General features: G+C 43.4%; 1 protein-coding gene across 3 annotated transcripts in view; it reads right to left on the bottom strand.

The window, feature by feature from the left end:
* Positions 1 to 7,969: 7,969 nt before the first annotated feature.
* LRRK2 (leucine rich repeat kinase 2) overlaps positions 7,970 to 15,269 on the bottom strand; it is a 61,818-nt gene continuing 54,518 nt past the window's right edge. For all 3 annotated transcript variants that reach the window (XM_058022366.1, XM_058022367.1, XM_058022368.1), the window contains 3 exons: positions 14,748 to 14,956; positions 11,571 to 11,645; positions 7,970 to 9,674 (listed from right to left, as the gene is read on the bottom strand). In XM_058022366.1, coding sequence (XP_057878349.1) covers positions 9,553 to 9,674; positions 11,571 to 11,645; positions 14,748 to 14,956 — 406 coding nt within the window. In that variant the 3' untranslated portion in view covers positions 7,970 to 9,552. The remainder of the gene's footprint in view (positions 9,675 to 11,570; positions 11,646 to 14,747; positions 14,957 to 15,269) is intronic.

Here is a 15,269-nt window from a genome sequence, read left to right as displayed (position 1 = left end):
CAGATTTGGCTGACTTTCATTAATGTACTTTCTAGGACACTTGGTCTTTGTTGATGAGCATAGTGTTAATAGCACAGCTGATTTGCTATGCAAAGTGAAGGGCTTCCTAAAAAGAAATGAAATAGTAAATAAAATGTGGGGAAATAAGGAAAGACTTTTGTTGAATTTGGCTATTGAGAAAAAAGTTCAAGGAAGCTGGGTCCTTGGGGATGACAGCCAGGTTTGAGGTTTTCTCTTTTGTGCTTTGTTTTTTTAACATTGATTAATCAAACTCCAGCAGCCTGAGAAACTCTTTGGTTCCCATTTGTCTTTGGGATTTCCTTCTGAGGTTCCTTTCCTACTTCTGCTGAGACTGGTTCTCATTTAGGCTTTTCCTAACACTTGTTTCTTATCTGCCTGGAACAGACTGTACTGGTGGGAGAGACTGATCTCAGTTGACTTTCTGTAGCAGAACTTTAAATGTTTTCTATTCTCACATAAAAGAGCCAAGCAGCTTCATGTGTCTTAAATCCTTGTGTGGCATATTCATGTTGTTTTATCTAAAAAAAGCTTGTGTGAGGGCTGGTTGCTAATGGAAGAAAATTTATGATCAGATGTGAGGTGCTGCACTGCAAAGTGAGTGCAGGATCAGTTTGACCCTGTGCTGTTTGCTTTCTCTCCACAGTGAGTTTGGTAGTTGGAGCAGTACTGCTGACCCTGGTACCATGTGTTGTCAGTGCAGAGAAGTCCTGCAGAAAATAATGGTTTATTGCAGGGGTTTCTTTTGGGTAACATTTATTTGCATTATGCAAAAGTGAGTGTAGGATGAAAAAATGGGAGGAATGGGTGTCCCAAGGGAAACAGAAGCCCAGAAGTTAATGTGATGTGTATTTTCTGAAAGGGGGATAATAGATGAAAATACTTTTTTTGGGGTTAGGAAAGATGGTCAAAATGATGTATTTTTATCCTTTGCTCTTACAGGCTGGTGAGGAGAGAGAGCCCAGGGGAAGACAGTTTTAACCTTTATCAGGTGTGTTCCCAGCACACCATTTGCACAGCAGGGTCTGTCTGGCCAACAGCCATTCCCCACTCCCAGGCAGGGGGGTTTGGGCTCCCCCAGGGAGGGGCTGTGTTAGCAGAGCCCTGTCACCGTGCCTGCCTCACACCTGGGGTGCTGTGCCTGGGTGGAGGCATCTCCTGAGTGCACCCCAGTGTGGTGGGAAGCTGGTGCCAGACCCAAGGGCTGGGGAGGGATGGGAACAGATCCTGCTCCAGTGATGGTTTTATGGCTCAAGGGCAAGCACCAAGCTGGGTTTTTAACAGAACAGACCATCTTTGGCCATGTCACCTGCCAGCCAGCAGCACACAGCATTGACAAGTTACTATAAAATCTCTGAGTTGTGATGGTGCTTCCTGGGTGCCTTTCACAAAATAGAAAGGAAAAGGCAAGACTGTAGCCATCCCTGGCACTGCAGGGTCCCTCAGTAAGGGGTTGCTGGTGTGGTTCAGCAGAAGGGGGGATGAGATTTCAGTGTGCAGGGAGGCTGTTGGGGCAGGTACCTGCTCTGTGGACAGGGCAGCAAAAGCAAACTGGCAGGGCAGAGACAGGCTGTGATCAGACCTGCAGCTGTGAGAGAACATTGGGGAAAATCGATTGTGGGCTGAGAGAAGGGGTAAATTAATGTAACTTACCATGATAACAGTGTTCTAGGTGAGTGTGCTGTGCTCTTGAGTTGTGTGTGAGGGGCTGTGGTGGGTGTGGCTGGGCAGTGGGACAGGAGGGGGTGGGACTCAGGCTGGCATGGATGCCACTCTGTGGCTGCCATCTTTTTACCACCTCTGTTTTGTGCATTGGTGCCCACTGCAGGACACACCACAAGAACACAGTCAAGTGGGTAAAGGAATGGAAATTTCTCTACATCAGGCTCTTTTCATTCTTTTCCCTGACTTTTCTAGCAGATGTTCTGGAACTCTTGCTAGTGGAGAGGTGGGGAGGAAATGAATGTCTGTCTATAGCTGGAAAGGGATTAGGTTAAGAGATGTAGCAGGCCTTTTTTAAAAAAGCAAACCCAAGCTGCTTTCCCCTGAAATTCTCATCCTAGAAACAGGTAAGTAATTTGAAAGAAAATTCACCTCTTTCCCTCTCAAAAGCTCTGTGGTGAGGACCTGTACTGCAGGTAGGGGGCTCAGCCTTTCTCTGCAGCCACTGGCTCTGCCTGGGGTGCCTGTTTGGGGTGTCCATGGCAGTACAGGGACGTGGGCTGCTGGAATCAGTCCTGCATGGAACTGAGCAACAACCTTCCTTCCTGCCCTTGCAGGATCTTTTAAAGCTTTTCAGGGACTGATCTGACAAACCAAGCCCTAAGTAGAGGGTGTAGTTGCTTAGCAAGGGTCAGAGGCAGATAATTCTTGGTGTATAAATGCAGCTGTGATTAACTGAGCAGACAAAACCAAGGTCAGGGAGGCAGCTGTTGCCTTGTCCTTTTGCTGTTGAGCTCTCTGTGAGAGCATCTGTTGCTAAGGCTGTCCTGTGTAATGATGCAGTGACCCTGCAGCAGGAGGCTGTGATCACCTTGTCACATCTCCAGTGGCACTGGTGATAGTAAAACTCTTTGCTCCCTATTTCTTCAGAGGCAGCCAAGTGCTGCAGCTTTCTTCTGGGAAGATGGGAAAGAACAGCTTGTTTGGGGATACTTGCTAAGACCTCTGTTTTTAAAAGGCATCCCCAAAGCTGGGGTTTATTTGCACCTTCCTTACTCAGACTGGTGCAACGATACTTCTTGTAAAGACTTTTTTTTTTTTCTGCCAATGCCCAGTGAATGCAAATTATGTCTGATATTTGGCCTTGGCAGTGGACCTGCTGGTGAGAGAAAATGTCCATGCTTGCAATATAACGTTAATGTTTAGCAATTAATGCTTCAAGGAGCCTTAAGGGACTTTGCCTGCTGCCTTTTGTGCACTGGCAAGGGTTTGATGGTGCAGGTCTGTCCACCATCTGCCCTTCCACACAGTGCTTGCTAGAGCACTGGCATGCATTTGAGCTGACTTAGTTAAAAGCATGTGAAATAATTCATATTTTCTGCCATAGCTTAGCATCATTTCCAAAGCATTTCTGGTTGCTGCTGGCCCAGGAGAAAGGGAGTGTCACCTTTCCCTGCCTTCCAGAGGAGTTTTGTGAGAGCTGGTACATGAACTAGTCAAAACATGAACCTTTAAGGCTGCGTAGTGCAGCCTCCCCTGGGTGAGAGCTGAAGGCATGCTCTGAAAACAAGTGGGGCTTCCACTTACCAAAATTCAAGCAAAATCTCACTGTGGCTTGGTTTGGGGTTTTTTGTTTGTTTGTTTGTGGTTTGGGTTTTTGGTTTTGTTTTGCTTTGCATATATATATATAGAAATATTCAGAGTTGCAGGACCAGTAATTTTATTTGTGAAAGAATGAAACACAAAGCCAGACTGGTTTGGGGTCAGGGGAACCCTGGTATGGTCTGGGGACAAGAGGCAAACAGCTGCTGGCCAGGCTGGGCAGCAAAGCAGATTTCAGACGCTTTCAGCAGAACCAGTTGCTCTGCAGCAGCTGCTTCTGAGTCCCTGCAGAGCCCAGGTGTTGGTGTCTATTGCTAGGTTTAGCTGTAATAGCCATAAAAATGGAACTGAAAGGGGTTGGGGTTGGGTTTTACCCTTAAAAATTTTCCTGTAATTACAAGGTGAGAGTGTATTTTGCCACAGGATTGTCCAGTTGTAGAGTGCTCAGCACGTAGGACTATTTTGGAAAAGAAAAAAAAAGCAGGGGGAGCTGAGTTTTGACTCATGAATAACATTTGAAAATTACTGTTTAGCAAAGCTTAATTCCTTGGCTGGTGGTTGGTTACTAAACGTGACTGTGAACAACAGTGGCATTTAAAGTGAGCAGGGCAGGGTGCCCCCACCTTTGGCTCTGCATGCATCAGGTGCTGCGGTGGCCGTGCTTCAGCTGGTAGTGTGGGCTTTAGTGGGCACCTTTCCTGAAGTTTAGAAATTCACTTTGCAAATTTTGAACTTCTTTGGAATAACAGGAAGCTCATTAAACCTTTACTTACCATATGCGGTTTAACAGCATCCTTTGAGTTTCACTCGAGCCTGACTAATGCAAAGGAGTGGTCACTGTAGCAGTCTCTGGAGGCTTGTGGAGAGAGGAAATACTTTTTACATGGCCAGCATCACCTGAGGGGGAATGGACTGGCTTTCATTCCTCCACTAGCAGCACCTGGACCCACCCCTGTGTGGCAAACTGCAGCCTCTGCTGCTGCTCATCCAAGGGCTCACAGCTTTGAGAGCGTTCTGCAGCTTTTATAAAATATTTCTTGTGATCTCTGATGATACTGGTATAAAGTTGTCATTTCTGGGCCTCAGCCTTAGCTCAGTTGATTTGAAGTCCCAACTGCAGAGCCCAGGAGCCTGGCAGATGGGGGCGGGGGTGGATGTTTCTTCTAACTCCACAGAAAACAGATGTGTTCAAGGCAACTGCAGAGGTGTTGTGGCAAGAAAAAGCAGAAGTGAGACTCTCCGACCTTATGCTGGTGTATCTCTAGCGAAAAGTGCCAGCTGTTTCCGTCGGCACTGTCCGTGGCCTGTCGCGGCTCGCTGTGCCCTCAGGGCCGATGGCGCTGTGCGGGCTGGGCCCTGCCCGGACCCCGAGCAGGGAGGAGGCGGCGATGCTGCAGCCGTGGGACCCCGTGGGCTGCGGCACCGCTCCCCGGTCACTGCGTGGGGCTGAGCGGGGCCTGTCCCTCCCTGCTGGAACTGCTTGTGGCTCATCCTTCCCTTAAAAAGGGAGCTTGCAGTGGCGGGTTGTGTTCCCTTTGCAGTCCGGTTAAACAGCTCTGCAGGTGGCACAGGGCCAGCGCGGCCGGGCGTGCCCCAGAGAGGGAGCCGCGGCCGGGGCAGGCCGGGCTGCTCCGGCACGGGAGGTGCTGGCACAGGAGGAGCTGGAAGCTCCCGGTGGGATGCAGCCCGATGTCGCTGGAGGGGATTCCAGCCTGCTCGCTCCTGCCCAGGCATCCTTGAGCACCGGGCAGCGTTTGGCCGCGTTTTCTGCCTGACCTCGCTGGGGAGGGCCCTGAGGGGATCCGTGAGGCGGCACTGGCAGCACCAAAGCCGGGCCCCGGCCCCCGCAACGCTGCCGGCTCGGCTGCTGAGCACTGACGCTGCCAGCTTCTGCTTGTTATTTATTTCTCCATTTATCTCTCTTTCCTCCTTTCTCTCCCGCCCCGCTTTCCTGCAGAATGGTTTCAGTGCTTCTCGGCTGGGTGGCAGCGGTGCCACAGCCCCCCCAGCCGAGCCTGCCCCTCTCCCAGACACTGCTGTGCCGTCAGGAGCCAGGGCCACGACACGGCACGGGAAAAAATGGTTCAGAAAAGGCAAAACACTAAAATGGCCTCAGGAGATTTTCATTTCTTTCCCTTCTTCTGTCTGCTTTAACTTTTCAGATCAGTAACATTAATGAGCTGTGGTGAAGTGAAGTAAATAATCACCTCCGCCAAAGTCAGCGCACTGAGTGTTAAGTCTCTCCTCACTAATTAGTGACGGCCTTTGTAGGGACTGACAGCAGCACTTAAACCTCTGGCAGCAGGAAGGCAAAGCAACACAGTGGAAAGGGAAAAAAGAAAAGACCTTTGCTTGTTTTCTGACTTTCATCATGTTTCTACTAGAATCATACTGGCATAGTTTAAAAAAGCTACTGTTTTTTGAATAGATCTATTGGTGTATCATAAATTTGAATTACCTTAAAAAAATTATTCCAGTTTACTGCTCAGTCCAAACAACCCATGTAAAAAGGTGGGTAGCAGTCAGCATCAAGGTGACTGCAGGGAAAAAAGTTGTATCACCATTTAATAATTATTGTAATTCTGCTGCTTAACCGAACAAGGACCAGTATAAGTATTGAGGAGTCTTGCTGAGGTGCCTAAAGGTCAAGGCACTGTCCTCACAGTGCTTGCACATCTCACAGGAGTAGCAAAGAACATTCCTGAAACTGTCTGTTAGAAATTTCACCTGGGTTCACTTCTAAATTTTTGGTAAATGATGTTTCCCTTTGTTAATACAACAATAACTAATACATCTTGTAGTTTCTTCCTCTTAAAACAATGAATTTTAAAATATGGATATGCAATAAGTATGATTCTTCATTTTCATGTGATTATGCTATTCTGTATTTATAAATTAATTGTTGCAAAGACACATGCCTACCTAACAAAACAGAACAAAAAAAAAGAGAAGTTACCAAGTAGTATGCTGGCAGCCAGTGAGTTATACCTGTTCAAAGGCCATGAAGAAGGCTTTATGTAAGAGAGTGTGCAGGTCAGTACAGTCCTGGGATGAAGAACTAATTGAGAGAGAAATAACAGAATACTTGCTAGTTTTGATGAGGAAATTTGGTTCTCTTAAGACAGGTAAGGGGAGCTCTTTCCAGATATTTTTTAAATTAATGACAAAAGCCAGAAAGTAAGTGAGAAAAATTGTTCATATGCTTTTCTACTTGAAAAACTAATAGAAAAATATGACTGTCACTGTCATTCACTGAGACTCATAGTTTTCCCTGACTACTTTCTCATGTCTCTGGTATCTGAAGTGTTCATTGTAGAATGGATTATTTGTCTTGCAAACACCCATGTTTTGGGGTTAAACCACACCTGAGAGGCCTCATTCTCTCTCCTCCCTTATGTGTCCCAGTTTTGCCCCAAAGTGGTGCATGAAGTAGTAACAGAATAATAATAGGGGACACTGGAGGGAGTGTGAGTGTTCAGAGGAATGCCAGGACATAATTCCAAAAGTGCATTAAATCAGGCTGCACAGCTTGTTTATAGTATAGGAACTGCTTGTAAAAGAAATGAGGTTAAAATTAATGACCAGGTGAATCTGCATATGTAATTTATCAGAGCAAGCAACCAATAAAAAAGAATTACTCTAATTAAAGCCAGTAACACAGGAGGGGAAGGATACTCTAAAGAACCCCCAACAGTACCCAATCAAGCACTGTGTATGTTTAGTCTCCTTGCCTTTAGGGTAGTGAGGGACATGGGGTTACTCACCTGTCCCAGCTCAGGTGTTGAGTCACACCACACCACATGCTTGTTTCCCATGAGCAAACAGGCTCTCCTCTGAAGTAAGGGTTATCTGTTTTCACATGTTGGATGTTATCCTAAGCATGCAAGCAACTATATCTGACAGAACTTGCCCTCTTATGTGATCAGCTTGCACTGGTTTCAAACAGCTCCACTGAAACCAGAGTGAACACGAAGCGATGGATATTTATTTTTCCCTCTTTCCTAATAGTTTGTCAGTAGACATGTTCTGGGAACAGGTTTCAATGGTGCTGCTCCTGCCCTTGGTGGCAGGTGCCAGCTGGGGAGGGCATGCCAGGCCCTGAGCACTTTGAACAAGAAGCACCAACACAAGATGTTCTCTAAATATTTTCTTGCAGTACTATTTTTAGTATTTGGTGAGGATGCAGTGGGATCACTGTGCTCACAGTCCCAGTGAATTACCACCATGACAGAATTTTTCTCTCCAGCCACAGATAAATCAGCAGTGGCCAGTTGAGTCGGGTTTGCCATGAGCTCCTGACTCACTTTTGGCTGCTGTTTCTTTTGTTCTTTGCCCTCCCTGTAATACTGAATGCATGACCCAATTGATCTATGGATCAATGTTATCCAGAGCCTTGGAGAGGTGAGGAATGACTGCAGGGACAATTCTCCTTACAGGTCACCTCCCATCTCTGGGGAAGGCTGCAGGAACACCACGCAGAAGGGAAACAGGGAAAGGGAAAAGGGCTCAAGACATGCACTGCAACAGAGCAGTGTGCAGCAGGAATGCAGCTGTGTCAATAATACTTACAGAGCCAGGATTTTGCATCACCCTGAAGGAAATAAATGCCACAAAAGCTGCACAGAAAAACCCCTCCTTAAAAATTCAATGATGAGAAAGGAGACTTACATTATTAACAAAGCACAGTTTTATTAGAAATGTTTAGGCTTACATTTCAAAATTACTTACAAATAAACTTAATCACAATGTATATATTCTTTTCTTTTAAAAAAACCAACCATATTCATTCTAACATAATATATATTTTCTGAGTTATAAAATCCCATATAAATAGCAAATTCTTCTCAGTACACAGATTACAAGAATTCATAGAAACTGGGATGCATATCTGAAAAGAATCCTGAGTATGCATTCCACAACTGGCAGAAAATAGATCAATGCTAGAGTTGGACATAAGAAATGCTGTTGTCCCAGTATGTAATTTTCCAAAAAGAAAGAAACAAACAAAAAACACAAAAAAAACCCCAAACAAAAAACTGAGAACTTTTTGGTTGCTCAACCTTGTTCAGCTCCATAGACTCAGGAATGGCTCTGGATGCTCCACTCCCTGAGGTTTTTGGGAGCACCCTGTGGATTCTTCTGGTATCAAAAAAAGAAGTGTCTGTCTTCAGGAGGACAGAAATAAGGCACGTCCTTAGAGCAGGTCAGTGTGGGCTGTAAGCAGCAGCTTGCACTTACAGCCAGAAAGCAGCAAAAAGTGCCTCTTGAATGATGATGTGTAGAAACAAATTTGGAAGAGGCAGCCAGTTCTTACACTCCTCAAGGTTCCCCTGATTACCCCCAAAACAACACAAATTCCAACAAGAATGAGTAAGTGGAAACTTTGCATGTTAGAAAAATCAAAGCAAAAGTTCCCCTTTTTTTAGACTGAGGTAAGCAAACAAGCAAGTTGGACTAAGAGCAAGTCATAGCAGCATTTAGACCAGAGCAGTGACCCCGTGCTTTCTCTTCTCTCTTCCCAGAGAGCTGCCCAAGGGAGTTTTGTGCCTGGCACTGTTCCCAGCCCAGTGCTGTGACTGCAGCGCTGCACGAGGGCACCGACGGGAGGAGGCCTCACCGTGTGTTTAATCTGGAGCTATTTTATTAGAGTAGCACAATGGGGTTTTTTCTGGTCATAATGGAAAAAAAAAAAGTCAATTATTCATGGAAGAAACACAGACAATTCTGCCTGTTGTTTTAAAGAGTAATGTAGTAATTACATATTCCTTTAAACACTGCTGTTAGATGACGTTTTTTCACAGGGTCACGAGCTCTGACATTACAAAACCATGAATCACAGGAGCAAACTCATACATGCAAAGTGCAGTAAGCACACAGAGGCTTAAATTTTGCTTCTTATTAGAGTGTCAACTCATAGAGATAATGAAGTAAATTAGAGCCACTTATAGTCTCCTGGCTTATTCCCAGTTTAACTGGGATCAAAAACTGAATGAACGATGTTATACCTAAGTTGAGCCATAGTTGCAGAGAGCAGAACTTCACAGGTAAACAACAGATCCATGATAGCATTTAAGAATCAGAAATTCCCAACAGTTTTCTGTCCTTTCAAATATTAAAAATAACTTCTTTCTTCTTGGCATCCTATGAATACTCTCATGGTAATTTTCTTCCTGCTTTAGGTTAAAAATAACAGGAAGAAGAAGTTGTAAATATTGCACAGTATGTTAGCATGGAAGACTAGAAAAAAAATGGCACTTGCAGGGTGACTTTTCAGTCCAAAGAAAAGCTCTTCATTTTTTCTGCTAATTCCTGTCTCATTTCTATGTGTTTTTTCAGGTTTTGCACTTCATGGGGCAGGTTAATGTCCCACACTGACACGCAGGATTGTAACTCTGGGGAAAAAAAATGAGAATTTGAAAACTGCAACAGAGATGAGTTACTGCATAATCAGAAATTATTTTGCTTATCTGCTTGTTCTCAATTACTCATAAATTTACCCAATGAAGCATGATCATTAAGATCCAGAAGACAAATTCCATGACACTTTGTGTGTGAGGTGATGCAGTTATGTGTTACAAGCTGTTTGTATTTGCACAATGATTTGCACTCTAGTTCCTAAATTTAGACTATACCATTTAAAAGTACTTGAAAAAAAACATTTCTGGTGCCCATGGGCATTAAGGAACTGACCTGAGCTACAGCTAATGCCAATACTGAGGTGCTGCTAAAATTTCATCTCTCTTTCCAAGCAGATATACCCCAATGCCTATGAGACTCAAACCACATTCACTGTAAAATAAAAATTGATTTAATTTAAGTAGTGAATATACTGAGAAAAGGTCACTTCCTCAGTCTCCATTCATCCAAACAACTCTTTGTTCATGAAAAATTCACACTGTTTTTAGTGGAATAGGGACAACTGAGAACACTTACATGAACTGAGGCTTACAAACTAAGGCCCCAAGCATTCTGGAGTCCCTGATTCTTCTCTGTAATTAATGTCATTCTTAAATAAAATAAAAATGCTAACAAGCCAATAAATGTTCTTATGGTTCAGAAATTGGGGAATACCACAATGTAAACCCAATGCTCTAAAGTTTCAGTCATTTCAGTCAGCTCACCCACACTTGCCCTCCTTGACTTTATACTGTCATTGCCACATTTTTAGGGGTCACTGAAACAGGGATGAGATAAAGATGAAGAAGGGCATTGATCAGAGCATCAGCTTTAACTGTTCTTAGAAAAATCTAAAGATGCAGCTCTTCTATCTTCCAGCACTTTGCTGTCCTAATTGTCAGGAAACTTTTACCGAAAGTTGTCTGACCGAAATCTCCCTTGCTGTAACAGAAACCCCTTAGTGCTTATCCTACCCATGGGGAATACAGAGAAGTCTTTATTCTCTTGCTCTTCATTTACATATTTGAAGGCTATTATTGTGTCCTCTCTAAGCTTTATTTATATTAACCAATTTAATTCCCTTCAACATTTCTTCACAGGTTGCATTTGTCTCCTCTGGATTATTCCTAATAGTCCAGATCATTCAGCAATAAATGGTTAGGCTCCTCCAGCAGAGGCCACATTAGCACCCAGCAGAGTGTAAGAACTAGCTCATGCCTTATATACACCACTTCATGGTGTGAGAGTGGTGTTTGCCTCATCTGCACCCACGTGACAGGGCTGATTCATGACCAGCCTCTGATCAATTCTGACCCATTTTCTGCAGCACTGCTGTTTAAGCTGATCATTTCCTCATGCTGGTGCAGCAGATTATTCCTAATTAAATAAAGGTCTTGCATTTGTCCTTACAGAATTGTATCCTATTTCCTTCCAGACCATTAGTTCTATTTGTCAGGGTCACTTTGACTTCTAATCCTGCCCTCTGGGGAGCTTGTCTTAGCTGTGAGTTGTCTGCAAAACTAAAAAGTACATTCACTATTCTTTCATTCACATCACTCATGAAAGCACCGAGGATTCCTGACCTAGCACAGACATCTCTGGAAATCCTTTTGATACATTCTCCAATTAGACAATGACATTTACTTTCCAAATACAGCTTTGAAACAAATTGTATTAAATCCTTCAAACAGTGGCTTCCTCAGATTCTTTTTTGGAAGTTACTTTCAGTTTGTATGACCCCAGATATGCAAAATAAAACAAAAACTACTTAATAGTAGTGTTTCAATAAAATTTCATCAAATGATGATCAACTCTTCACTCTCAGTGAGTAGTCAAGCACAATAGTGTCTCCTCCACTAATAATACAAGTTAGTAAAACACAATGCAGATACCTTTGTGATATTTGTTGTCTTCGGTGTCACTTTTATAGCAATATCCCAAAACAAGGACCACATTCTTGAGACTCCCTTTTACAAAGAAATAAAATGTCAAATCTTAATTTCAATGTGAACTTTGTAATTCAATACAGAAAGAGTAAATGACATCAAGGCATAAGAGCATAAGAGGACAGAGAGCAGAGTTCAATCAATCAGACCCTTTATTCAAAATCATTAACCATGAAAAACCCAGACACAAAGACAATATAGTTCCCATCTCCATTTAATGTCAGGGTTTATCAGGGTTCCAAGGCATAAGCACAGGATCAGCCCACCAGCCTGCTGAACAAGCCCAAGAACAAAGCACCCTATTATACAGCACAGGCAGAGGTGGCAGAGTCACAGGAAACATGTCACAGCAAAAGGACAGGCTGCAAGTGAAGTCCCAGTGCACAGCAAACGTACCAGTTCAGTTATGAAAAAAACCAAACCAACCAAATATGACAAAAAACTGAGTAAAAACTATGAACTAAAACTTATGATGGCATATGGGTGGGAAGTGGAAATAGGGGATAGATCATAAGAAGCTGCCTAATGAATAACACAAAAAAAAAGACCTGGAAGACAGGAGTGGTTGGATCACAAAAGGATAAACAGAATGTGCCAGTGTTTCAATATCAACTTCCTGCTTATTTTCAACAAGTCATGTCTATAAATGTCTTGCAAAGACAGACAGAAGCTGTCACATGTTCTCCTGCCACAGCAGCTCCCTGTTCCTACTGGCAGCACATGAGGGTGGAGAGCCCTTGGCTTTCAGCTGGTAGGAGAATCCAGGGCCCAGCCTGGGTCCCTGGAGAGGAGCAGGCCAGGGAAGGAGCAGCCCCCCTGTGCAGACACCCCACTGCAGCTTCAAGCATGGAGCCTGATGCTCCTAGGGCAAACATGAGCAGGGGAGCAGTTCCTGGGGCATAAATAGTCTGGAATATGGCTTAACTTTTTGTGTGAAAGCTGCAGTTGGGAAGTTTAACATGCCTGGGACCTCTGCAAGGTAGAGAGAGGTGTTTCCTGCCCCAAGGAGTTCAGCACTATATTCTCCTCTGAGAGTGATGTAAATCTGCTTATAGTAGATGAGGGATGGTAGAAACCACACTCATGCTCCATGCTCAGATTTTTCATAAATTTAATTTTTTCCTATAGCCAGTCCTACCCATACTCCTTACAAAAGTGATTGGAACTAAAGTATAATGTTTCTTATTTAGACCTTGGTCCTGTCTTACTGTATAGAAATCTAAATTTGCACTTGCAAAATAAACAAGAGATTTATATCTAAATTATTCTCTATGGTAAGTCTCATGCCTATTGAACATCAATGTGTTAGGTAACAGAGTTGGAAAACAACATTGTATTTCCATATTCATATATGAAGTACAGATAAAATTAATGTCTCAAAGTCTGGCAATCTCTTTTTCCTTTTTTACCCCTCCATGACATTATATATTTTAACCTTAAATGAAACTATTTCACACAAATATTATAAAAAATATTTCTCTCTATCTTCTCTTATTTCATATAAGCCATGTGGTACTGTTGAAACACTGCTCAGCAGTGTTTCAGTGCCATTTTCAGGGATTCCAGTAGAAACCAAGTCCTTGAATTTAGGAAAAAAACCCTAGCCCTTATAAATAATTGCTGCAAAAAGATGATCAAAAGAAAAAAATGCACATCAAACTGCATATATCAATCTTATTTTCTGTTCTTGAGATTTGTGCAAATGAAGCTAAACTCCTCAATATTAATTTTTCTACAAATAAAACGTTGATTAAAATTTTGACATGACTGAGCCTCAAGGCTTTTTAAATCACACTATTCTATATATTTTCCCAATCAATGACAGCAGCAAGGCAAAAATTATTATGTTTTCATAGCAACTATTCTTTACAAAGTGCTGAAAATAAAATGTCCCTTTAAGATACTAACACTGTAGCCATCAGGCCTAGATGGAATGATAATGCTCTGCTGTAGCTGGCACCATTACCAGCTGGGCTCTGACCAGACTGTAACACTTGCTGTTTCAGGCAAAGGAAAGCAGAGGAAGGTGAGGTATGTTTGACTCATACAGCCTTGCCAGAACTATGACCTGACTGCAGTCTATGCATTCATCTGGTGCCAGAAAGGAAGAAACAGCTTGCAGAATAAGTTCCTCGTGGTACAGAGAAAACATCCACAGCCTACAACTGTGATATTTACTAGCAGAATTACAGTGTGCTGCTGAATTCACAACAGCTTCAGTGTTTGCTTGTTTGTTTTTTTTTTGGACAGCAAACACACTTTAAATAACACTGACAAGGAAACTCCAGAGTTTTTTCCAAAACACGGTGGAAAGGGATGGGAATCCACATATTGTGCCACAAAGTACTTTTTGAACTATGTGTATTTTGACTGTATTCACCACAGCAGTACCACAAACTTGAGTTTATATGGCTTTTATTACTTTTGAGAAAGGTGCAGGACAGTGCACAGGTGAAGGAAGCTTCAACAGCCAAAGAGTGTCCCTTCCTCAGCTGCCTTCCTGTGGCTGTTGGTGGTCACCACTGAAACCTCACAACTCCTGTCTGCCTACAGCAGCTCAAAACAACTGTCCCTGATGAAAGCAGCAGCACATCTGTACAAGTCCACACCCCAAGTCCAGGTCTGTAGCACTTAACCAGCTCTGCTCTGATCTGCCTGTGACCCAAATCTAAAAGAACCATTCCTGAATGAGGACAGAAGAAGAAAACTAGCCAATAAGCAATGAAAGAAAAATTATTAAAATCCAGTAAAGTCCACAGAGAGAGAAGCCATAAGTGTAACACTTGAGATGGAGAAAGAACAAAGGCAGACACATGTAAGAGAAGACAGAGTGACCTGTGACAGGATGGTGAGAGCTGTGCTGAAGCACAGCATAGGGATGCAGGTAAGGTGGGGAGCTCATGTGCAGACCAATGACCAGCCAGGGAAGAGCTGCTGATTTATGTGGGCTCAGGTATTCAGCCTGCTCAGTTTGCACCCTAGAGTCTGACACTGATGGAAGAGGACAGCCGTGGAGTAGCATGAATGAACAAATCCTGGATAATGCTAATCTGTTCCTGGAACACCACAACAAGCAGCACAGAGCAAACCTCAAAGTACTCATCACTTGAAGGTTTTACTTACCCAGCTGAGCTGTTACCATGACTCGAACAGAATCACAGAACTTGTCTATAACTCGTACAGGACGACGCGTTGACAAGTCAAGCAGCAAGATGTGTCCTCCTCCTGTCCCTATCCACAGTGCAGTATTCTTCTGCAGACAAATGGTCTTCACTCTTCCTGAATAAGCCAGTTTGTGTTTTGATTCCTTATTTAATTTTTCCACTTTGTTCCTATAAGTATGGAAAGAATTTGCATTGGAATTTGGTGGCACCTATTCTGCAGCTACTAAATGACACTCTGAATATGAGACTTTAAGCAATCATTTACCAAGCCAAACACAAAATTCTCATGCAAACAAACTGGGATGAAAACTATTGGACTCCAAAGAGCCATCTGGTCTGCTTCAGAAGACCTTTAAATAGAAGGCAGGAACACTTCTCAGTTCTCCCCCAGTCTGCAGGAGGTTAATGGCACAGCAAAGCACACCTACACCTGCTCCTAACCTCACCATAAAAATAAATGGATGTGGCATGTTAAGGCAGA

The sequence above is a fragment of the Melospiza georgiana genome, chromosome 4 (genome assembly GCF_028018845.1).
Source record: "Melospiza georgiana isolate bMelGeo1 chromosome 4, bMelGeo1.pri, whole genome shotgun sequence".
Classification (NCBI taxonomy): Eukaryota; Metazoa; Chordata; class Aves; order Passeriformes; family Passerellidae; genus Melospiza; species Melospiza georgiana.
This window is presented reverse-complemented; position numbering and strand designations above follow the sequence as displayed.